General features: G+C 35.8%; 1 protein-coding gene across 2 annotated transcripts in view; it reads right to left on the bottom strand.

Moving 5' to 3' along the window:
- Window positions 1-26,737, bottom strand: part of MRPS35 (mitochondrial ribosomal protein S35) — a 48,104-nt gene that overhangs the window by 6,549 nt on the left and 14,818 nt on the right. For both annotated transcript variants that reach the window (XM_030322049.2, XM_032593940.1), the window contains exons 5-7: window positions 24,659-24,798; window positions 15,868-15,977; window positions 13,823-13,892 (exon numbers count right to left, since the gene is read on the bottom strand). In XM_030322049.2, coding sequence (XP_030177909.1) covers window positions 13,823-13,892; window positions 15,868-15,977; window positions 24,659-24,798 — 320 coding nt within the window. The remainder of the gene's footprint in view (window positions 1-13,822; window positions 13,893-15,867; window positions 15,978-24,658; window positions 24,799-26,737) is intronic.

The raw sequence follows: 26,737 nt of genomic DNA, 5'->3' as shown, positions 1-26,737 counted from the left end.
AAAATTAATAAATCACTGGATGGAGTTAAAAGGAGTCTAAGATACAGCAGAAGTCAGAATTAGTGAATGCAGAAACAGAACAAAAGAAAACTATATTGTTATATATATCAGTTCTGTACTATGAAATTATAACTATGAGATTCTGAAATCTTTTTTATATTTTACTAATCAACTCCCTCTAAGGTTCCCAGTGATTCTACTTAACAAGTTCCAACAAATCTAAACCTGGGAGGACAACTCATATATTTTTTTTTTATAGACTTAATGCTTGTATCCCCCTCCCCCCCCCCCCCCCCCCCCCCCAGCAAATTCTCGTTGAAATAGTACTCCCAAAGTCCTGGTATTGGAGGTAGGGTCTTTGGGAGGTATTTAGGTCTTGAGGGTGGAGCCCTCATAAATGGGGTTTAATGTCCAGAGAAAGCCCTGCCCCTTCTGCCACAAGAGAACATAGCGAGAAAGTCGTTTAGGCCTTCACTATACACCAAATCTGCCAATGCCTTGATCTTGGGCATCTCAGCCTTCAGAACTGCAGAAAACACATTTCTGTTGTTTATAAGACTAGTCTGTGGTATTGTTACAGGAACCCAAATGGACTAAGACAATGTCTTATATGAATAAAATTTAAAACTTCTTTTTTTAAGTTTGCAGTAACAGACCTTGGGAAATTTAGTCTGGATCAGTGATTCTGAAATAACTTATTTATTTAAAAACCTATAGTTTTCACTATCAAAAACTTATAATTTTTGTATAACTTTTAACTTAAAAAAGCTACAGTGCTAAATTCAAAAAAAGAGAGACAATCAGATAACCATGCACTTCCTGATGGAAGAACACAATCCTAATTATACAGTAGTAAAAAAAAAAAAATCAAAATAGAATTTGCTTAAGCCTCTAGATGCAACTATAAACTTAAAAAATTACACTATGGTGATACAATCAGCAGAATTCAAATGATAGAAAAGGCTACAGAAAAAAACCACAACAAACAAACAAACGCCCCCCCCCCCCCCCCCCCAGGACTTCTTCACCAAATAAACTGCAAGAAAAAAGCTCAACAGACAAACTCCCTTTTGGGTTGTGACTGCTTCTGGGCACTCTTTCAAAAAACATTTCCTGAGAACCCACTATGTGCTAGACAGTACTAGGCAGAGCTGGATGTCTCCAGGCATCCTAGTTAAAAACTAATGTTTTCATATCCAAATATTTTAGAAAAGGGGTACATATGCTTGTTCCTAATAGGCATCTACTGAAACACCCCTTCCGGTGAAATAAAAATAGGGCTGGCAAAGCCAAAAAATACCTCATTATTCAAATGCAATACTACTGATACTGAAACAAAATTCAACCTATAATCATTTTCTATGAGGCTAAATACACTTTGTTTTTGTGATTTAAAGGAGTCTATTACAGAAAATTTCTAATGCATATAAAAGTAGACAGGACAGCACTATAAACTCTCATGTACCCATCACCCAGTTTCAACAATCAATGCATAGCAGTCCAGTTTCATATAAGCCTCTATCCACTGCCCCCTTACCACGCCCTCACTGAATTATTATGGAGGTCATTCCAGACTTTATATCATTTCATCCATAATATATTGGTATTGTTCTTTTTTTTTTTTTAAACAAAGGGGTCATTTAAAAAATCATAACCACAATAACATTATTGTGGTGTTTTAATTCATGAGCAACTAATCTAGGTCAGTTCATTCATTCATTAAATTCATTCACTCTACCAAGGGGCAATTCCTTCTGTACAAATTACTGCCCCAGACAGGTACATCTCCCTGGTATCATCCTGCCTATCTGGCCAGTTACCGAATAATACCTGACTGAAGCAGAGTCCCTTCTCTGCAGTATGAGTCCAAAGACATAATTTAATTTTAAGTTTAGTTGTATTAGTTTTGCTCGCTCTTCCCTTGTCTCCCCCTCTCTCCTGGGGGTGACTAGTCCTATAAATCCTGAAATAGTCGAGGTCATGTTTTCTGACATACAGACTGGAGGAGAAGAAATCAGTCTCGGGAGAGAAAAGAGTAAAGCAGTTGCCTATAAAGTAACAGAGTCCAAAGAATAAAAGCTCTCACACTCCTAGTTTCTGTTCTTGCCCATTCCTGAGATCTTGTAGCATCCTTGCCCTTCTGTCTTCTGCTTAGGCTGGCCTGAGTGAGTTTCTATGACTTACAACAAGGAGGTGTCAAATAACACAGGGTGCTCAGGAGAGAGGCTTGAGGATAAAGAGTTCAGAGTTGTCAGCATATACAAGATACTTTATAGCACCTGGAAGAATGTACAGAATGAGGTAAAAGGGAGTAAGGACAAAACTTAGGAAACAAATTTAATTGATTTGGACTGAAATATAAAGTAGACATTTCTAGAAACATGGCACATCACAGTCAGAAACTTTATACTTAAAGAGGCTCGGTATTCTTTGTAAATAAGCAGTATCTTTCCAAGATGTTATATCTAAAAATGGCAATTGTGAAATAAGGCTTTTACATTTATGTGACTTCAAATGGCCTTTTGGGAATAGTTTCCTTTAAAAAAAAAAAAACACAAAACCATAAAAACAAAAGATTTTTTAACTTCACTGTCTTTATGCAAAAAGTCCAATGCTACATTAAGGTACTCTAAAAATACAGGGTTAATCCTAGAGGGATAGTAACCAAGAAGTGAATTCTGGTGTAGTATTAAAAGGAAAAAAATCAGGGTACCTGCATGGCTCAGTCAGTTGAGCATCTGATTCTTGATTTAGGCTCAGGTCATAGGTCTTAATGGGCCTTGCATCAAGCTCTCCATCTACAGTGTGGACCCTGCATAAGATACTCTCTCCCCCTCTCTCTCCCTGCACCCCTGCCTCTCAAAATAAATAAATATTTAAAAAAATAAATAAAAGGGAAAAAATCATTCATAATTCTACCACCTAAAGAAACTAATCAATACTGGTGACACTCAGTGCTTGTCCTATATCCATTTTTAAAAACACTGCTATGGTTCAATTTTATTTACAATTTTGTACCTTTGCTTATAATTCGCTGCCCAAGTTTTAGCTTCTAAAATCATACCCAAAATTGAAGTAGGCGGTTGTTTAAGAGGTTTTTTTTTGAGAGTTTCTTTTTTTTGAAGTGTAGTTGAAATGCATTAATTTTAAAGTAGAAATAACAGCATATTCAAGGGGCGCCTGGGTGGCTCAGTCGGTTAAGCGTTTGACTTCAGCTCAGGTCACGATCTCAAGGTTCGTGAGTTCAAGCCCCACATCGGTCTCTGTGCTGACAGCTCGGAGCCTGGAGTCTGCTTCAGAGTCTGTGTCTCCCTCTCTCTCTGTGCCTCCCCCGCTCACACTCTGTCTCTAAAATAAATAAACATTAAAAAAGAAAAGAAAAGAAAAGAAAAGAAAAGAAAAGAAAAGAAAAGAAAAGAAAGAAAGAAAGAAAGAAAGAAAGAAAGAAAGAAAGAAAGAATAGCATATTCAAATTACTGGGCAGCAATGAAAAACACCACTAAGCTTGAACTGATCACCATTTAGGCAAAGAGTGTGATTAACCTGTAGACTCCTATTTTAATTCTTCAGCCATTAAACAGTTATAATTTTAGCAACTAATTTATAAGTGTGCATATAATACATATACATATATGTGGGCTCTCTCTTCTTCCCTTCCTAGAGTGAGAGAACCTGTTCAGACTATCATCCTAGAGGAAGCAACCTTCCATTCCACACGATCTGTTCTCTTTTCCACAAGTGGCCCAATTATTCACTCACTCAATAAATATTTACTGCACAACTACTATGCCAGGCACACACCGTGCTGTACTGGAACTGCCAGGGTAGCCGGAAGCCTGGAGTTGAGTAGGAGCCAGTCAGATAAAGACTGTCATCCCAGCAGAGAAAACAATCTCCACAGAGGCCTGGAGGTACGAAAGAGCTCAGTACATTCAGGGAACTGAATGAAGGCCAAGGTGAGGAAAGTAGCATGGGACGAGTCTGAATAGAACACTCAGTTTAGAATACTTACTATGTATGTCAGCACCTTCCATAGATTAATTCACTTAACTTCTACCATGACTCTTTGTGAGGCAGAACTATTACTATCTGTTTTACAGACCAAAAACTGAAGTTCAGAGCAATTAAATAATTTGCCCAAATCTTGTTAGTGGTAGAACATGTTCCAAGGAACAGAGAGACATGGCAAAAAAGAATATAAAGAATAGAAGAATAATTTAATGGAACCTGTTACCTTTTCTCCCCCTTGTAAGCATAAATTCAATACAAAGAAAAACACTGCATTCATGCAATGGTCAGTATATTCTGAGGTAATAGAAGGCAAAGAAATATCTGTTCCACTAAATACACAAATTTGTCACCTTCTACCATCTTATTTACAACTCCCTTTGCCTAGGACATGAATCATAGTAATATTCCACTTCTCATGATTACAAGTAAGGCATTGTGCAATATGAGGGAAAACAGTTTAACCATTAAAAAAAATCCAAGTTATTTGAAAATCATAAAAAATAAGAAGAGGCAAAATATCCATAAGGGATAAAAAAAAAATACTGCCAATTCTTTCAGTTACCACAGCTAAATGTTTAAGTGATGAATACGTCAAGGAATTCAATTTAATTCAGATTGGTTTTTTAAAAATTTAACAAATGCTGTTTTGCCAGATATTGTACTAGGGGTTGGGAATATGAAGATGGATGAAATGTATAGTCCTTGCCCTCAGTGATCTCACAGTCTAACGGGGTCAGCCAGACATGGATATGGACAATTACTGTAAAAGTAATAAGAGTAATGCTAATGGGAGGAGGGAAAAAGGATGCACAGACAACTTCTAAGACAGGTTACATCTGAAGTGTATTAAAAGATTCATATGAATTTGCAAGGTTGATCAATTTGAAAAAGGGATCATAAGCAGAGAGAACAGCATGTGCAAAGTTATAAAAGAACACATTATGTTCATTATGGCTGAGATATAGAATATATAACCTACATTTCCTGAGTAACTAGTAATGAGGTGGCCAACTGCTGTGGATAGACAGCCTAAGTAGTTTAGATTTTATCCTGGGTAATAGGGAACCACTGAAGGATTTTATTAAGGAATATGACAAAACAGACTTGCTTTTTAGAGCAATTACTCGAACAGCAACCCGGAAGATGGATGAGATGGGAAAATCAATAAGGCTATTATTAGAGTGAAAGACCTATATAGGGTGGAAGCAGCAGGGATCAAGAGGAGAAAATAATTTTAATGGATATAAGATGAAGTCTTACCTGAAGGCAAAGAGATCTGAGAAGTGTCCCCTTGATTGTATCATCATCCCACCCAAGAATCCAGAACAGCGGCCTACTGCCTACCACGTCAAGTGAAAAAAAAGGTCTGCGTTTATATCACAGACAAATCCCTCCATTTTCTTGCCCTTCTCATTCTAATTCTGATCCCCACCCTCAGCTCTGATACTTGATACATGTACAAAAGTTGTCTTTAAAGAGATATGCCAGCCCTCCAATTAGTTTCTTTATTAAAAAGACTCAAAGATTGGGGAAATTATTCACAATCAGAACTTACATCAGAATCACATGTGGAGTCTTTAAAATGGAAGAAACCCTCCTGAGTCTCTGCACTAGAGATTTTAATTCCGTACACTTCATACATCTCTAGTTTAAAAAAGCTTTGCAGGGGAGTCTCATACAACCCCCAGCTGAAAACAGGTTATGGAGATAAATTTTCAATGGTCAACTGTTCAGTTTGAGAAGACAGTAAACAAGCAGCTAAAGTTCAGGTTTGATTTCATCTCTTATTTCACAGTATTTTTAATGGAAGTCAAAGATGAACTACACTAAATAATATACCATGGGAAGAATATGAAACTTTGAAACTGCAGTTCAAATCTGAGTCCTTCAGCTAATAAACTCTGTAACCTTGAGCAAAGTACATAGCTCTCCTCTAAATCTTAATTTCTCAATTGATATAATGAAGAGGTTGTAATAGATAAATCTGGTTCCTGATCTTCAAAGTTAGTACTAATTTAAACTGGGTGGACACAGTAAACACTTTTGTGTTAAGAAAAATGACAGTATTTTAAAGCACTTTTTAAAAATGGAGCTCCTCTCCCACCGTTCACCCTCTTTTTGGTTTTATTTTCATCCAAGGTGATCATGTGGAACAGCATGGAGGTAAAAAAGAAAGTTAGACAGAGACACAGATGACTCTCAGAGCAACACTAAAAATTTCTTTTAAAACAAAGGCCAGGGGGCACCTGGGTGGCTCAGTTGGTTAAGCATCCAACTTCAGGTCAGGTCATGAACTTGTGGTTCATGATTTCGAGTCCCACATCAGGCTCTGTGCTGACAGCTTGGAGCCTGGAGCCTGCTTCAGATTCTGTGTCTCCCTCTCTCTCTGCCCCTACCCCGCTCACATTTTGTCTCTCTCTCTCTCTCAAAAATAAACATTAAAAAAATAAAACAGGGGCGCCTGGGTGGCACAGTCGGTTAAGCGTCCGACTTCAGCCAGGTCACGATCTCGCGGTCCGGGAGTTCGAGCCCCACGTCAGGCTCTGGGCTGATGGCTCAGAGCCTGGAGCCTGTTTCCGATTCTGTGTCTCCCTCTCTCTCTGCCCCTCCCCCGTTCATGCTCTGTCTCTCTCTGTCCCAAAAATAAAAATAAACGTTGAAAAAAAAAAAAACAAATAAAACAAATAAAACAAAAGCCAGATGTGCTATTTGTCTGGAATCAAGGAACAGGTAGCAAGTAAGTACTATTTACCGTTACTGGTCTACGACAAGTGCTCAGACTGATCATGGGAATTCCATTAATGTGTTTATTTTTTCTTTAATAAACACTGTATTATTAGTTTATTCATAATTAGATTACACAGAAGCTTATGCATAAATACATTTCACACTAAAGAGATGCACCTTGTTAGGAGTTACCAATATTCTTCTAGAAAATGAATTATATTAACGTTGTCAAATATAAATTAGCATCAGAAAATAAACTTCTGTAGAGAACAAAATTTGTAGAGAACTTCCAAAAACAGTGAAAAATAAAAACAAAATGTTTATTCATTTGAGAGAGAGATAGTGAGAGAGGGAGGGACAGAGAGGGACAGAGACAATCCCAAGCAGGCTCTGCACAGTCAGCCCAGAGTCCAACTTGGGGCTCGATCTCTTGGAGTGTGCAATCATAATCCAAGTCAAAATCAAGAGTTGGAGGCTTAACTGACTGAGCCACCCAGGTGCACCAAGAATACTTTTTAAATATCTGAATAAACATGATCAAATGAAAAACAAATTTGATCTACACATAACACAAATCATACGACATCAAACTGTTGCAAAGATATTTCTTACAAACTGGGCACAATTATGATTGTTGATTAATAATTTTATTAATAGGTAATTATTAAGCTATTCCGGTAAGCTAATTATTCCTAATATCTACCAAGTATGCTACATTTTATATTACTAAAAAGGGAGTTTGCTACTTTGTCACCTCACTTTTCAAGTTGAAAACCTTCTACTTCAAAAATCTATAGAAATCCCAAATGGACAGCTGTTATTAAACATTTAGTGTTTTTATCTAGCACTGACCTAGATACTCTGAAAAACAAAATACAGTAAGATTATACATGCTAATGGGGACCTTATGATTAGTTAGAAAAACAAAACATACATGGAACAAAAACATACATGGAAAACTGTCCATGGAATAGGGACTAAGACACTGTCTATAGTCAAGGGCCTAGTATCCAATATAGAAAATAAGACAGTATAACATGCTATTTATGCAAAATAGGAGTTATACAAAGAGTCTCAAATATACCTGATGAGTTAATATCCAAAGTATATAAGGAACTCATAACTCACACAAACAAAAAAAAACCCAAACAATACAATTTAAAAATGACCAGAAGATCTGAATAGCCATTTTTCCAAAGACATACAGATGGCCAACATACACATGAAAAGACACTCCATATCAGTCATCATCAGGGAAATGGCAAATCAAAACCACAAGATATCACTTCACACCTGTTAAAATGGCTATTATCAAGAAGATAAGAAATAACATGTATTGGCAAGGATGTGGAGAAAAGGGAACCCTGGAGCACTGTTGGAAATGTAAAATGATACAGCCACTGTGGAAAACAGTATGGGGGTTCCTCAAGAAATTAAAAACAGAAACACCATAAGATCCAGGAATTCCACTTCTGGGTATTTATCCAAAGAAAATGAGACATTAACCTGAAAAGATATCTGCACCCTCATGTTCACTGCAACATTATTTACAATAGCCGAGACATGGAAATAACCTAAGTGTTCATTGATGGTTAAATGGATAAAGAGGTGAGCGTGTGTGTGTGTGTGTGTGTGCGTGTGAATATACATACACACACATTATGGAATATTATTCAATGATAAAAAAAAAGAAGGAAATCTTGGTATTTGTGACAACATGAAAGGACCTTGAAGGCATTATGCTAAGTGAAGTAAGTTAGAGAAAGATAAATGCCATATGATCTCACTTATATGTGGACTCTAAAACACCCGAACTCATAGAAACAGAACAAATTGGTGGTTGCCAGAGGTTGGGGTGGGCAAAATGAGTGAAGATGGTCAAAAGGTACAAACTTCCATTTATAAAGTAAATCATGGGGATGTTAATATACATCATGGTGACTATAGTCAATAATACTGCACTATTGCTAAGACAGTAAAATTCAAAAGTTCTCATCAGAAGAAAAAAATGTGTAACTATTGTGTGTAGTGATGAATGTTAACTAGACATATTGTGGTGATTGTTTCTCTCTTTTTTTTTTTTTTAATTTTTTTTTTTCAACGTTTATTTATTTTTGGGACAGAGAGAGACAGAGCACGAACGGGGGAGGGGCAGAGAGAGAGGGAGACACAGAATCGGAAACAGGCTCCAGGCTCTGAGCCATCAGCCCAGAGCCCGACGCGGGGCTCGAACTCATGGACCGCGAGATCGTGACCTGGCTGAAGTCGGACGCTTAACCGACTGCGCCACCCAGGCGCCCCTCTCTCTTTATATATATATATATATATATATATATATATATATATATATATGTGTGTGTGTGTGTGTGTATATATATATGGCGTATATGTGTGTGTGTGTGTATATACAGTATATGTATATATATATATACAGCATATATGTATATAGTATATAGATGTACATACATACACATATACAAGTATTGAAGCATTGTTATATACCTATTATATAACATTTTATGTCAATAATATCTTAATTAAAAAAAAAAACAGGCTCAAAGCACGTATCAATTAAAGCCTTGAAGGATATATAAGAAATAAAGAGAAACATTAATAATTAAATTGTAAACTACCCAACACTTTTGTAGTATTTATTACTAAACCAACTTGTTTCTACTAATGTTCCTCAGTGGAAAAGACAGTTTCCCCTTATATATTAACCTCCATATCCAAAAACACCAAGCAATAACAGGCAACCAGTAAACATTTGCCCATCAATCAATAACCAGTTCATTTTAATGAAAGCACACTTAACATTTGCTACATGGATGGTTTACTATTTCAAAAACAGTAAAAAAGTGAAACAGGTACCTTTTCAAACAACTAGTAAAATGCTCCATTTTGCCCTCTGGATACAAATCTACACTCTGTAAATAGACTATACAACCAGTCCACAATCTGGCTCTGACTTGGTTTTTTTCGCCTCATCCCCTACCTCTGCACTGTCAGTCTTACAACCTGGCCACACCAAACTTCTGCCTGCTCTCTACATCCACAAGGCAGCGTCCTTTGCCCACTTCTCTGCTGCACACTCCTACTCTTCTTCCAAAACCAGTCACGACTTCTTGGAAAGCTTCCAGGGAGAATTAATCCTTGTCAGTGCCTCTCACAGCACTGTGTTCCTACTTCCATTATCCAGTGAAACAGGTGACATTTCAGGCACTGGTTCTCTCCAGAAATAAAGGTACCTAGATTAGGCAGAGGCTCTTTCATTTTCATAGTCCTACCAATACCTGTCACTGTATCTTGTACACAAGAACAAGATCATTGTTGAATGCAAGAAAGAGTAAACAACATAATAAACATTCAAGCATTCTCTAATATAACCTGGAAATGTATATGTATGTGGGCACATGCAATCACAGTGAACTCATAAACCAAACAGACTGAATGGAGAGTATGGAGTTACAAAAAGACTCTTCATTTTATCAGAAATATTTGCAGTAAGGTCCCCTTTAAAAATGAACTCCTGAGGTGCCTGGGTGGCTCAGTTGCTTAAGCGACCGACTTTGGCTCAGGTCATGATCTAACGCTTCATGGGTTCAAGCCCCATGTTGGGCTCTGTGCTGACAGCTCAGAACCTGGAGCCTGCTTCAGATTCTGTGTCTCCCTCTCTCTCTGACCACCCCCCCCACCTCTGCTTGTGCTCTTTCTCTCTCTGTTTCAGATTCTGTGTCTCCCTCTCTCTCTGACCCTCCCCTGCTTGTGCTCTCTCTCTCTCACTCTGAAAAATAAATAAACATTAAAAAATAATAAATACATAAAAATGAACTCTTATTGGGGCACCTGGGTGGCTCAGTCAGTTGAGTGTCTGACTTTATAACTCAGGTCATGATCTTGGCATCAGAGAGTTCAAGACCCATGTTGGGCTCTGTGCTGACAGCTCAGAGCCTGAAGCCTGCTTTGGATTCTGTCTCCCTCTCTCTCTGTCCCTCCCCCACTCATGCTCTGTTCTCTGTTTCTTAAAACTGAATAAACATTAAAAAAAATTTTTTTAAATGAACTCTTATTGAGTGTAAAATTATCTGACTTGGAAGTTTTTGTTACACGACTTTTCAGAATCAATTTATTACAAACCTAGATGTATTTTTGACTGGCAATAAGACTACCATGAAATCCAAGTAAGTCAAAAACTCAAAAAAAAAAAAAACAAAACCCTCTAATTTAAAAAAAGAACTATTAGTAATTAAATATCCAAACATTTAAAAACTCTTGGAATTTGATTTTAGATCTCTACATTTTCTAAAAGAAGTGCTTTTTTCTTCCCCCAGTGTCTTGGTCTATCTTTTCTGCAAATCATTTTGCAAAATACTTTCTTCAAGCACTTCCTAATCAAATTACTTGTGGAAGGTTTAAAGAATATCATGCAACAAAGTTAAAATTTAGGAAGTTTTGTCATTATCAGCTACTATCAGAATGCTGAGTAGGACACTTGTTCAAAACATTCAAATACAACATGACACAGATCTGATTACCTATATGAAGTCTCTGTTAAATTAAACTATGTACAAAAATTGGGAATCAATGAATTCAAAATCCTAAGATAAGTATTTCTTCATTTTCGTATTAATATTAATAGCCACATAGCAGGTCTGCACAGTTCCAAAGGATAAAACTGAATTCACTCCTATGCCAACAATGTGTCACATGGAATTACTGAAACCAGTTTCTACAACTCTCTTTGCTTCTCTGAACTGCAGAAGGACAGTCTCTTATCACCTCCCAGCAATGCAATAACCATCCTTTAACTCATTGCTAAGCCTCCATGCTTGAAGTCTATGGCATGGGAAGTCTACATTTTTTGAAGTCTACTTTGATACTTTCATAGTTAAACTACTTTGAATAGCACACAACAGTAACTTCCTTATCCTGAAGTCTAGATGAACACCTTTTCAGAGAAGTTTCTGAATTGTGTGCGACATAAAACTACCAACCACTTTCCTCTCAACTCTTAGAGGTAACCTCCACACAAAAATTAAAAAGCCAGAAAGTTAAGAGAAGCTTACCTTTTTTAGGTATTAAATGCTCTGAAACTAGTTAAAGAAATGGATTAAAAGGGGGCTCTCTAAAGTATTTGATTAAACACCAGGTGGTAACATCAATTTCAAGTCTGAATTCCATGCTGGTGAAGGAAAGAAGAATTTCAATTCAGTAAAGAGTCTGTTCCACCAGCTTTGCAAAATTTCACGGCTCATCTGCATTCTCTTAAAGCTTCTTCATTGATGGCACTTGTTTAGAAAGGACCGAGAGCCACGTTTAATATAGAAATTCTTTAATTCTGTCTGTTTAGGATAGATGTATGTGGCTACTTATTCTGGCATCAAAGTAATTAGCGTTAAAGATCAAAGGCTACTTGCATGAATCCAGAATACAAACTTGTTTGGATTCTATGTCATGGAACCACAGAAAGAATCCAGTAAGTCAACTTTCACTGAATTTATTTATGCCTGTCATTTCCTTTAGGGCAAATTCATTTTACAGGCTGCTGGCAAAATAAGAGATTCAAAATTGGGTGGTTTTTATTGATTAACTCTTGAAGGAGCAGCCATCGAGCTGCAGCTAATCCAACCCTGTTGCCAGTTCAAAAAAGAACTTAATTAGTTCAAGCCAAAGGCATTTATAAAATCAACTGGCAGGAAAGAGAGATTAACTGCTATTATGATGTTGTTCCTGAAGCCAGGAACTAGAAAATTCAGATGAATTATGATAATTAGAATACCTCAAAAGAAGACAAAAGCTACAAGCTTTTTGTTCTTTACTAACCTTGCAACAAAGTTTTATATTTTTTTTAATTTTCCACGTATCCTCTTGGGCTACAACTGTTTTATTGTTAATACGAAGGAAATGCTGTGGGTTTAGAGAATGGCTGCATGTGTTCACAGAATTACAATATCTCAAGGATGGCAGGAGATTCCAAAGGCCATCTAATGCAACTACCTATCTAAGGAAAGTGATCCTTTTACCACCATATCCCTGCTAAGTAGCCAAAAGATGGAATATTTTCTACCTATTAAAGTAGCCCACTCCATCTTTCCATGACTCTCTTAGAAAGTTTGTACTCTGTGAAATAAGTCTGTTTCACTATTACTTCTACCTTGTTGTATCCCTAAAAGTCATGAAAAACAAATCCAACTCTTCTTTCATAAGAAATCCTTTAAGTATCTAAAGAGAGTGATTCTTTCTCCAGCTATCTCCATTACTTCAAATGTTCCTAATAGAAAATGCTAGTGATGGAAAAAAAAAAAAGAAAGAAAATGCTATTGAGACCTACGTCTATGTTAGGCAAGCAAAAAAAAAAAAAAAAAAAAAATTATATGCATACTTAAAATTATTTTAAAAAAATAGCATTTAAAACTTAGAGTTATCTAAACATACTATATACCAACTTAAAATTAGTAAGTTGATGCTCTAGCAGAGCAAAACCTTCCTTACAAATATATGTGTATGCTTACATTACAACTCAATAAATCCAGTCAGACACAAGACTGTTTTTACTACTATTTAAATAATTAATTGCCTCTAATTGCCCCTAATGTATGACAGTGAAATGCTCATATGAAAGGCTGTGTGGTAACTAAAATTTGAAATAAATATTTAAAATACCTTTCTACAAAGTTTGGGGCTTTGTTTTGCAGTTTATGTGAAGAGCAGGATGCATTATCAATTCTTACATTATATAGATGATTACATTCCGTAACTTTGATAACTTTCAGCCAAAGTCAAACAAAAGAAAAAAAGTAAAACATTTTGAATCTTCCAACCAAAGTCCACAACTGAATTTTAAAGGTGTTTAGTCATCTGATTTCTGTAAGGTCCTGAGATGGACTGCATAATCTGCTTCAAGGTCTTCCCTGTCAATGTCAGAAGTTTTTTATAACATTTCATACCTCCTTAGTTTATCTAGTAGTTCATTAAACCTTCAATTGAGTACTTGCCACAGACTGTTTTGAAAGGTTAACACCATCTAAATTATAAAATAAATCACGCTGACAAAATTATTAAACATTCACACACAATTACTTACCCAAGACTCATGGTATAAAACTGTTAGCAGATATATTGCATAATCGTAATTCTGTCTCTTCAAAGGGCACCTTTAAGAGAAAGAGAGGGAGGAAGCAAAAGTTTTGAAAACTCAGTACATACAATAATTTGCAAAATATACAAATACTAAACACAAAGGATAACTTATATTCAGGTATTCCCTATCTTTAGGGAATATCCTACCTGTAGGAAAATTCCGTTCTTAGAACAAAAATAGTCCGTGTTGGTGGTTACCTAAGGTTATTGAAAACTAGTGTTATTTTGATTTATTTTGTATGTATTTATTTTTATTTCTCTTTGCTTTCATCATTAATGGAGTTATTTGTATCTGGTAATAGTTTTACACTATTTTTACTACGACTGCGTCCAATCCAAGTGCCCTTCCTAACATCAGGGCTGAGTCTGCAGGACAGCGTGAGCACATCTACAGAGTTCATTTTAAAAACAGAGATAGAGGGGCGCCTGGGTGGCGCAGTCGGTTAAGCGTCCGACTTCAGCCAGGTCACGATCTCGCGGTCCGTGAGTTCGAGCCCCGCGTCAGGCTCTGGGCTGATGGCTCGGAGCCTGGAGCCTGTTTCCGATTCTGTGTCTCCCTCTCTCTCTGACCCTCCCCCGTTCATGCTCTGTCTCTCTCTGTCCCAAAAATAAATAAACGTTGAAAAAAAAAAATTAAAAAAAAAAAAAAAATAAAAACAGAGATAGACTGATGACAGATGCTAATCTAAATGTTCATCTCAATTTGTCCAGAGCCAACTTTTAAAAAAATGACCTACACTAACTGATGTCGTATTGCTGATGTTATATTTAAATTGGAATTAATAACCTAATATTAGGTAAATCTTCTACATAAGTGTGAGAGGGCAAGTTTAGCTCTTAGATTAATAATATAGAACGGAAAATCATTACTTCTAATTTTTTTAAATATAAAACAAAAACCATCCTATGACAAGTGACTTTAATGGTACTCTCTTATTGTATACTTAAGTTTAATAATCCTCTAAACAGTTGTTACCATAAAACATATAGATACACTGACACACTTGTTAACTTAGGGGGAAAAAATTACCAGGTACTTATGGAATTTCAAAGAGTAACATTTTAAAGGTATTTTCAAGTTGCATAACCCCAAAACTCAACGTTATTTTACGTTTTCCAAAGATAGTAAAAAAAGAGTATCACTGACATTGAAATCTATGCTTCCCCCATACAGTAACAATGTGGAACCAGGGCTCCCAAGGTCTGGCCAGCCCACACTGCTACCGTCACTTGTGCATGTCATGCTACTTCTTCCCACCACGAAGAAGCAGGGTATAAAGCCTAACTGATATCGACACCTCAAAATGCTTTGAAACTGGAATAGGAAGTGAGAGAAGATATCTTTCCACTTTTATATGTTTTATATATGTTTTTCTCTAAAGGCAGGTCTTTAGATTTGGGCATACTTTAGAAACAGCCAAATATAAGACAGAAATTAAACAACCCTTTTGTGAAAACATACCAACAATCCTTCACCTCAGATGACCCTACGACCTAATTTATAAATTCATATGAGGTAAACTTAATACTGCCTTTATGAAAGGAATTCACTGAAATTCTGCTTATGTACAAGACTGCCTGGGCAAATTAAATTTCCATATTTAATAATTTAAATTTCGAACTGTAAGATCTGTGGCTTTGTAAAAACCCGTTTAAGCCTAAATTAGCAAATCATACTTTTGTTTTCTTCTAACATCTCCACTGAGTCTTATACACATGGCTATATTAAAATCAAGACTGAAAAATAACAACGATAATTCAACGAGGCAGTTAGGCAAGCCGCTCCATGTACCGAAAGAGAATGGCAAGAGCAGGCTAGTGAAGACATTACACACATGAATTAGACAACTTCTCTGACCTAATACATTAATACAAGTTGACATAAAAGGCTACCTTGATTTGCAGTGTCATTTCTTAAGAAAAGGACTGCTGGGGAACTGGAAGACAATAAACCCATCTGACCAATGTGCTGAACTCTTCTTTCTGTACCTGTCTGTCCTGATGGTAAGCACATCTGTGGTCTTGCAGTATCGCTCTCCCACAAGTTTAATAAGTTTCTTCTTTGCGTGATCATCTAAATTCAGACTGGAAAGTTTAACCTTAAGAATACAAGAAAAAGTTATTTGAAAAAAGTTGTTTCATATACTTTGTTTAATGAAAAAAAAAAAAACAGCAGCAAGATTATTTATATTAACATTAAACCAACCAAAAAGAAACATTCTCAACCCTGCACTCTTGTCTATACAGGTTAATAACTGCAGTATGAAGCATTATGCATTAAGAAGCCCAATCTTACTCATGGAAAAAAAAGAGAGGGGGAGTAAGCTGGAGTTCTTTGAAAGTTCTGGGCATTAGCACCTTTCCTGAAAGAACCCAATAACAAGACTCTTAAATAAATGAAATTACAGTTTATTACAGTTTATGATTAGCACTAATGGTATTAAACTCCATTAGTGTTAGTTAAGCTGGAATATAGGAATAAAGGGATAAAACAAAAGGGCTTTAACATATTTCTACCATGTAATTATGAGACCTGTATCACTGCAACTAGTTTAGGGTCATCTATCTTAAAAAGTACAGACACCTCATGAAGGCTGGAATACAGCATTCAAGAGGATCAAGACATTTGAAATAATCCAGCTCAACATTTGTCAAAATGTTAATACTAGTCCCAGAAGCTGCTAAGAATTATTTCTTTAAAAAGGCTATTTCTGTTTAATACATTTGGGAAATGCTGAGTTAAACTGGGTTCCTTGTAGAAGGATTTCTTAGAGGAGGTAACACACTAATGAGCATTTTGAAATTTCAAGATGAAAATTTCTCATGTAATGATTCCCAAATTTATTTGACCTCTTATCTCATATCTCATATTCTGGTTTTCTTTTCTTTTTTCCTTCATATTCTACTTTTCAAGGGAGGACAATTCATGGAATCAGTCTTCCTCAAAACACCTTTTGGGAAATGCTGGACTAAATGAACACACTTTTTAATTTGCAGAGAATTATGATATGGGCTGAAGATATCTAAGATATGAATAGTCTTGACACAGGAAAATAGGTTAGACACTAGAATACCGTTAAATGAGGTAAAACACAGACCGTTTTTCCATGGAGAGCATTAAGACTAAGAAAGAGCCATACTGTATGAAGAAGAAAAAAGCTAAATAAGATTTTAAAATCACACCCACTTCTCTCTGGCTTCAATAACCCTGCACTTCCCTCAAGGCATCATAGCATAAGAGCTTATTTATTTTTCCATTTTTCCCACTAGGCGACAGCCTGGCACTTAAAAAGCATATAACGTGTATTTGCTGAAACAACACATAAATGAAAAAAAGAACACTTCGAATTTTTATTTGAACTACAGGAAATATAGAAAATAAATTTAAAAAACACACTTTTAAGGACCATATGCAGGAAAAACACTGACTATTAGGTATCAACCCAAGAGAATGGTTCTCTGGGCCTAGGCTGCTCAAATTACCACAGTTCCTGGGAAACAACATGTATCAACAACCAAGTTATCAGCTTGATGGATAAAATAAGAAATTTTATGATAATCCTGACTGTTAACAATAAGACTTACTTATAAGAAAATCATAAAATGAATCTACATTATAATTATGAAAATATTTGTACATACGCATGCATACAGATACAGTACAAGAAATGAATTGTCTTTGCATTAGGATAGTGAGAATGGAATCATTTTTTCCTTTTAAAAATCCCTTCAATGTTATCATGTTTAATAATAAATTTTAAAATTTACCATTTAAAAAATTTAAGTGTTCTAGCTTTTTACGTAAGAAGTAGTCAAAAACATGGCAACGCTGATTATTATAACTGCTTTAAAACGTATGTTCACATTAACATTTTAATGTTCAAAAATTATTTTAGAGTTTATGCCAGAAACTCATCAGGATTTCAGAAAGCTCTGTGGTACACTCGCGCCACCTGCTAGCACTTAAAGGGATTGCAAAACTGCAGTCTTTAACCTGGACTAATATTGTCTGACACTGCAGCTGAGTGGCACTGTCATTCTTTTCCAGAATTCAAAAGAATCCCTGGACTTTTCTTTTTCAAGTTGCTACTTTTTAAACAATCAATACTGTACTATTAACATTATCCAAAAGCCATGTTGACATTTCAAATCATAGGAGATGATGGTTATATGTATTTTCAAATGCCCATATTTAAGAGCTACATAAATTGAGGAATATCTAATTGTGTAAAATACCTTCTCTATTTACATATTTACAAGTATAGTGCAGTTAAAGAACTTTGGTAATACACAGAAGACAAGAATTGGGTTTGATTTCTAGATTTGCTACTTACTTGCTAAGTGAACTTAAATCATTTGTTCTTACTATTTCTTCATTTACAAAATAGAAAGGACTCAGAAGAATTTTGCCAGGAAATAAATGAGAATAAATAGAAAAAAAGGCACTGTTAAAGTTAAGTCCTACACAAATATTAAGTTTTTTAAAATTCTGAACTATTTTTATGACTATCAAGAAAAATGATACCATCTTTCTCTGAATTTAAAAATGTATCTCTCTCTATATAACACTTTGTAATATTTGATTACCTTCACAATATTGCTTTACATCATGCTGGAATGCACATGCTTTAGTCCCACTGTTTTACCTACTTTCACCCTAGACTACATGACACCATTCAGGACATCACCACTGAGTTTCAACAGTCAGCGGGTAGGCAGAAAAGAGTTCACAGGAGCAAACACTGAGTCAGGGGAAAGGAATACAAGGAAGTGACAAAGGTATCACATGGCAGCATAAGGACAAAAAGGAGACAAGAGGATGGTACCCGATATCATAAGTGGTATCCTGTGTATACTTCAAATAAAGCGATGAGATTATTTGTATGTAAAATATATTATGCAAACTTAGAACCAGTAGGGAATTGGATGTTTATTCTGGTACGGAAGACTAAGGCCCACAAAAGGTAAAGCAAAATGTAGGTTTCCTGACAGAGTTCAACACAGTTGGCTGTTACTGTTATCATCATTAATAAAAAGAGGCAACATTTACTAAGTTATTAAAAATGTATCAGATATTATTACTCCCTAGGTACTTTTTTAAAAATTTTATTTTTAGGTAATCTCTACATCCAATGTGGGGCTCGAGCACACAACCCCAAGATCAAGAGTCACATGCTTTCCCATCTGGGCCAGCCTAGGTACTTTCTATTAACTAGCAGAATGATGTCAGCCGAGCAGAATTTTAAGGGTTTTTTTTTTTTTCTCCCTTTTGTTTATATAGATTTTCTAAAATTTATACAGTAAACATGCTATTTTGCCCTTTGTCACTTTAAATATTTTCAATCTAAATATATAAATATATTGCTCTACATCTAAGCTGTTCTATGGAATAAAAAAAGGCTGACAAGCTTCATGAATTTACTTTATAAAGATGGCACAATCCTGATATTAAAACCCAGCAAAGAAAGAAAATTACAAATCAAACACTGATGCATCCCTGAAAAATTTCTAGAAATTAGAGTTTGTCTATTTGTTACCTACAGTGTCAAATGGTTGCAGAGACTGTCAACATATTTTTGTAGTAAACTTGGAGTATTATGATTTAAAATACAGATTACAAGGAATATAAAACTAATTTTTTGAGGTCCTGGAAGGCATCTTAAAAAAGTGGGCAGTCATCCTCCAGAACAGATGATTCAAAAGTACATTAGTCAGGGCTCCCCAGAAAAATAGCTGATTCCAGGACAAGGATAGGGAATACATAAGATAAGCCGGGAGCATTTCGTGGTGCCAAAAAATAAAAAGTATTCAAGAAACAAATGATGGGGCATGGCAAAGTAACAGAGCAGCCAACCGGAAGAGCTACCAATGGCCAAAGCTGGAACAATCTGAGCATCAAAATATATAATGTATTATTGGATCATAACCCAAATGCTAAAATAAGTAATCCTGATATAAATAAATGACTGAATAAATAAATAAATGAATGAGAACGGACAAATCTCCTACATAGAAGAATTACAAACAACTTATGTGCTATTTCTCCCTCGAGGTGAAGCATAACTATCAATCCCAGAAGTGTGGGCTATGCATAGCGACTTCCATCTGAAGAGTACAGTATGGAAAGGAGGGAAAAAGAGTACTTTTATAGTGAAGAAAACTTGCAAACAGTACCTTAACCAGGTGATCAAGCCTTCATCATTAGTTAACATCATGTTGGGAGCCTCTACTCTTGCTATGGATGTAATGTGAGTGGCACTTTACTTGTGAGGTTTTCCTCCCCCAAATACAAACCAGTCTAAGCATAAGAAAAACACCAAACATATCTAAAGTGAAGGACATTCCACAAAATACATAACTGGTACTTCTCAAAACTCTCAAGGTCACCAAAACAAGGAAATTCTGAGAAACCACCACAGGAAAGAGGTGCCTGAGGAAATCTGAATAAAGTATGAACTTTAATTAATAATGTATCAGTATTGACTCACTAGTTGTAATAAATGTATCATAGTAATATAAGATGTTGTAACAGGAGAAATTTGGTGTGAAATACAGGGGAATTCTGTGAACTATTTGGAAACATTTTCGTAAATCTAAAACTTTTCTAGTTCAAAACAAAACAAAACAAAACAAAACAAAACAAAACCATCAGCTAACCGCCCCATGAGAAAGAAATACCATGTGGATTAAGATTCTTTTACCAGAGGAAACTAATAGTGGTTTCAAATACTAACTTAGAAGTTACTACAGCAAGACACTGGAACTGCTACGGTAGGTGGAATGCTCCTGATGAGTAAGAGCAGGGATTTAACGTTTCTCCAACATGAGATTAGGACAAAGGATCCTAAATAAAATGCTAACAAAGCAAATCTACAGTAAAGTAATAGAATGGTGTACTAAGCAATAATCAGGGTTCAGAAATGCTTCAGTAATTGAAAACCTAACAATTACCACGATTCAAAGGAGATCATTCCAAAAATGCGATAGGAACAGGACACACCATTAACATAATAGAGGATATTATCTCAAACAGAATTACAATTTATACTTAGAGGCTAAACACCAGAAGCACACCCATTAAAGTATAGAACAGGATACGGGACTACATAAACATTATTTTAGAAATTGTATCGAATGAAAAGCACAAAAAGAAAAAACAAGCTATAGATATTTAGAAAGGGGAATTAAAACCACTATTGTTTATCATTTATTTCCTGAGAAATCTCTGAAAGAGTGAACTAAAAATTCATAGCATTCAGAATTTGGTCTCTTATTATATATCAATGACCACTAAAAGGTATTAGGGCACCTTGGAGACACAGAGGCTGATTCTAGGTCTGGGATAAGGAAAACATAAAGTGAACCTGGGCCGTCTTGCGCCAGAATGCAAAGAAATTTTCTAATGCTAATAGGATTGTAACAAAAAGACATAGGAACGAATTTAAAAGAATTCCCACCCAAGTTAGGCTATACTTTGAACATCAAAAAGAACAATGATTTTACTTGATCAAAAGTTACTGAATGTACCCACCTACAGATTCCCTGTTCAAGGGAACAGCAAAACAACAACAATAAAAAAAAAAAAACTTCACAATGGGGACGGCTTGCTGGCTCAGTCAGTAGAGCATGTGACTCTCGACCTCGGGGTTGTGAGTTGAAGTCTCACATTGGGTATAAAGATTACTAAAAAAAGAAAAAAGCCAAAACAAACAAACAAAAAAAACCCAAAAAATTTTGCAACGGAATGATCAGGTTGCTAGCCTTTAAAACAAGTGGTCAGTCTCAGCATACTGAGAATGAGGCAACCAGACTTTACATGCCTGCTCATGTAACACATTATAAAATACATAACACCATCTACCAATTACTGTTAAAAATACTTCACTGTAATCAGTTCCTTAAATCTAACTTCCAGTTCATAAGAAATACAGAAGGTAAAGAAATAAGGTAAATGACATCAGGACACATTCAGACAAATTTAGAAAGTAGGAAAGGAAACACTATATGACAAAATATCTGTCTTTTAATTTTTTAAATAGTTGCCTTTAACTTTTTTTTTTTGTTTATTTTTTGAGAAAGTACAAACAGGGGAGGGGCAGAGAGCAGGGGACAAAGGATCTGAAGCAGGTTTTGTGCTGACAACAGCGATGTGGGGCTTGAACCCACAAACTGCAAGATCATGACCAGAGCCTAAGTGGATGCTCAACTGACTAAGCCAACCAGGTGCCTCCAAAATATCTGTCTTTTTAATAAGTCATTGTCATGAGAGGGCAGGTGGGGATAGCAGTAGTGAGGTCCTAGGCTGTTCTAGATTTAAAAAGATTTAAGTGACATTATAAACAATCAAACAAGAAAAAGACAAATTACTCAATTAAAAAATGGGCAAAGGATTTGAACAGACATTTCTTCAAAAAGATATACTAACGGTCAATGTGTACATGAAAAGATGCTCCACATCATTAGTCATCAGGAAAATGTAAACCCAAACCACAATGAGCTACCGCTTCCTGCCCATTAGAAAGATCACCAATAGCAATCATTGATGAGGATGTGGAGAAACTGGAACCCTCAAACACTGCTGGTGAAACTGTAACATTGTGCAGCCACTTTGGAAAACAGCTTGGCGGTTCCTCAAAATGTTAAACATGTAATTACCATATGACCTAGCAATTCATTCCTAGGTATATGCCCAAGAGAACTGAAAACACACGTCCATACAAAAACCTGTACGTGAACATTCACAGCAGCATTATTCATAATGGCAAAAAAATGGAAACCCAAATGTTTACCAACTAATGGATGGGTAAATAAAATAGATTACTGTCCGTAAAATATTTGGCTATAAAAATGAATGAAGAACTGATACATGCTACAACAGATGAACACTGAAAAAATTTTACTAAGGAAAAGAATACATGTTGTATGACTCATTCATATGAAATGTCAAAAATAGGCAAATCCAGATACAAAACACAGATTAGTAGTTCACAGGGGCTTGGGGATGGTTAAGAGAAGGAAGAAAGGGGAGTGACTGATAATGAATACAGAGTTTCTTTTTATGGTGATAAAAATTTCTGGAGTGAGGCAGTGGTGATGGCTGTATAACTCTGTGAAAATACTAAAAACCACTGAATTGTACATTTAAGAGGATGAATTTTATAGTATGTGAATTATATCTCAATAAAGCTGGTACTAAAAAGAAACAATAAGTATACAAGTAATCAATACAACATCAAAATGGTCAAATGACCAAAAAAAAAAAAAGCAATTTGCAAAGTAATAAATTCTCACTCTCATTAGAATTCAAATACATACAAATTTTAAAAATGAGATATATATATTTACTATTAAATGGCTAGGTAATAATAATATCTAGGTTGGTGAAGGTCCAGGAAAATAGGCTTTCTCACAGTCTGCTTGTTTTTTGTGTTTTGTGTGTGTGTGTGTGTGTGTGTGTGTGTGTGTTTACATTTCCTGCAGGGATTTTACAATGTATAATTAAAAAAAAATTTTACTATATATATATATATATATATATATATATATATATATCTCAAAAAACTTCAAAGGATCTACATCCTTTGACCTGACAGTTCTCCTTTCAGGAAGTTATCCCAGGAACATAGTTAGGAATATACACAAATACTAATCTCTAAGGATAGTCATTACATTGTTCTAATAAAGAATACTGTGAGAAAGTCTAAATATCCCATAATATGGATAACTTAAATATGGTAGATCTACATTATTGAATAATTCGTTTGTACCTCCCACTTCAGTTTCAGGAAAAGGACTATGTCTGAATTGATCAACATTGTACCCCCAGCCTCAAACACTTTCTTGGCACAAAACAGATCTTGATTTACATGTTATTCTATGCAGCCATTAAAAATAAAGACAAGGGTGCCTGGGTGGCTCAGTCTGTTAAGCATCACACACTCAGCTCAGATCATGAGCTGTGAGTTCAAGCCCCGTGTTGGGCTCTGTGCTGACAGCTCAGAGCCTGGAGCCTGCTTCAGATTCTGTATCTGCATCTCTTGCTCTCTCTCTGCCTTTCCCTGCTGCACACTCTCTTTCAAAAATAAACATTAAAAAATTTTTTTTAAAAAGTGATACTTTTTATGGTGACAGATGGGAACTATACTTATCATAGTGAGTATTTTGTAATGTATATAATTGTCATTAGGTTGTATACCTAAAACTAATACAATAATGTAATGTCAAATATACTCCAATAAAAAAAATTAAAAAATGTTTAAAAACTCTGGAAAAATTTTAATCCATATTGCTAAATAAAAAAGAACAGAGGGGTGCCTGGGTGGCTCAGTTGGTTAAGCATCTGACTTCAGCTCAGGTCATGATCTCACGGTTTGTGAGTTTGAGCTCCAGGTTGGGCTCTGGGCTGACAGCTGCTCAGAGCCTGGAGCCTGCTTCAGATTCTGTGTCTCCCTTTCTCTCTGACCCTTCCCCACTCATGCTCTGTCTTTCTCTCAAAAATAAATAAACATTAAAAAAAACAAACAGATAACTAATCAAAGTAATATCATCCTATTAACACACATAAAGGTTGACTGTATATATACTAAAATGAATTCCAATAGTTAATGGTGGTTATCTGTAAGTGGTAGAATTATAGGCAATTTTATAACACTTTAAAACACTTGTATATTTTCCAAATCTTCTATGATAAATATGTACCAGTTTTACAAGCACACATACAAAATGCTACTTTGCAATAATGTATTATAATAATTCTTATTTTTAAAAAAATATTTCTTACCCTTAAAGTTACTACTCGTGCTTTGGGGTTTCTAATAGATGGTCCTGCCGAAACATAATCAGCTGTGTCAATTTCAATGGGAAAATGCTTCTCACATTTCTCATCACTGTCTAGTGCAGCTGGCCATTCAGTGCAGAAATCTGAGAATTAAAAAAATTATCTCAAGTAAAGTTTTGCAAGTAACTTCTCATTACAATGTATGCTACCAGACAAAATCAAATTATTGAGGGAGAGGACTCTCTGGTTACATAGAATGAAAGAACAGATTGTCTTCTGCACTTTACAAACACATCATCATTCCTCATCCCTTTTCTTCTTAGACGAACCCTAATTAGGGAATGTAATCAAAGGAATGATTTAGATAGTTCAGGTCTGGTAGGGAGCAGTAAGTTTGGTTAAAAAAGAACTATGACTTTATGTAAGTTTATTATAGCTTTGCCAATGCCTCCTATGGGACAGTTTAATTCCTCCTCACTAACTAGAAGCAAAGAGTTCACAGTGCTCAGAGCGTTATTGTTTTTGAGTGATTAGTAATTAGTAGTTACTAGTTAGTAATTACTAGTTAGTAATTCATTCCCAAATGAAAGTTACTAAGGGTCAACTGAAGGCAACTGAAAGAAGCTCTGAAAAAGCTCTTAGAAGAAACTGAGATATGGTCTATATTCTTTCAGAAACTGAGTTGAATAGGGCCTCACACTGAAACAGGTACAAATGCCTAAGACATTCTTAGATAGATCCTTAACGGTAATTCATGCTGCTTCTATGTGCCTTCTGTGCCAATGGGGCTAAATGGAAAGAGGAAGAGACTTGTCCTCATATTCAGGCAAGATGGCTAGCCTAGAGGAGAGGTGGGACTGGCTCTAGAACGGGGCTACAAAATAAAGTTCCAAGCACTGTGAACAAGAACACCACACCACCTATCTCCATGGCACAGAGGCATACACTCAGGCCTCAAATGTAGGGATGGGGACTTAAAAGGAAAAGAGCTCACAGTCTCCTACAGCTATCCGTATCAAGGGACTGTGTAAGTAGATAGCTGATTTCATTTTGCCCTATTCCTAAAGTTAGTGTGGTAGAGGGCTCTCAGCTTGAGATGAAAACTTCAGACACCATCAGGTTCCCTTCAATGGAAATTTCACTCATTTTTTTTTTTAAGTTTATTTATTCTAAGTGACAGAGTATGTAAGGGGGGAAGGGTAGAGAGAGGGAGAGAGAATCCCAAGCAGGCTCTGTGCTGCCAAGCACTGAGCCCAACACGGGGCTCGATCCCACAAACTGTGAGATCATGAGCTGAGCCAAAATCAAGAGTCAGATGCTTAAACAACTGAGCCACCCAGGAGCCCCAAACAACCTCATTCTAAGAATATCTCGAAGTAATCAGTTTCTGAGGTCAAACACATTAGACCTCATGGTCTGTGCTTTCTCCAAAAAGCACAACTGTAGGAAAGGCTGGTCACAATCACAGGGACACATGGGAACTCTTCCATATGATGATTTAAGGGACAGTAAAAAGTACTTTGTCAATAACATTTCCCAGAGTTAACAATTTTCTTATAGCAGGTACTATATTTAGCTCCCATTTAGGCTTTAATAGCAGTCAGCAAAATGTCACTGTGGGTTACAGAGACTCTCCAAGCTCTGCAACTAAATATATGTTAGCAAATTAAGTATAGCTCACACCATTCCCTAAACACCCTACTTAAGAGAGCAATACTGAGACACTTTGAGGGGAAAGAAGTATCTCTGCAATTAAAAGCATTCTGACATTTAAATAACATGAAAAGAGCATGATTACTGAAGTTAAATTTCATTCCCATCATGGACTCATTCCAACATTCTGCACTGTAAGATGCAACACTGCCAAGCACTTTATAAGAGACTAGTTTGGAGAATTTTATGAGTTCTTGGGTTTGTACTGAGTCCTTTATTTTTTATAACTTTGAATAAGACATTTCAATAACCAGATGATAATTACAACTTTTAAATTACCGGATTATATGTCTAAAAAACATAGCCAACTGGAAAGTACATAATAGACCCCTATTCATCTGATAGGTAGAGCAATAGACTAGACTTCGG

The sequence above is a fragment of the Lynx canadensis genome, chromosome B4, assembly GCF_007474595.2.
Source record: "Lynx canadensis isolate LIC74 chromosome B4, mLynCan4.pri.v2, whole genome shotgun sequence".
Classification (NCBI taxonomy): Eukaryota; Metazoa; Chordata; class Mammalia; order Carnivora; family Felidae; genus Lynx; species Lynx canadensis.
Note: the sequence above shows the minus strand (reverse complement) of the source record. Positions and strands in the feature narration are given on the sequence as shown.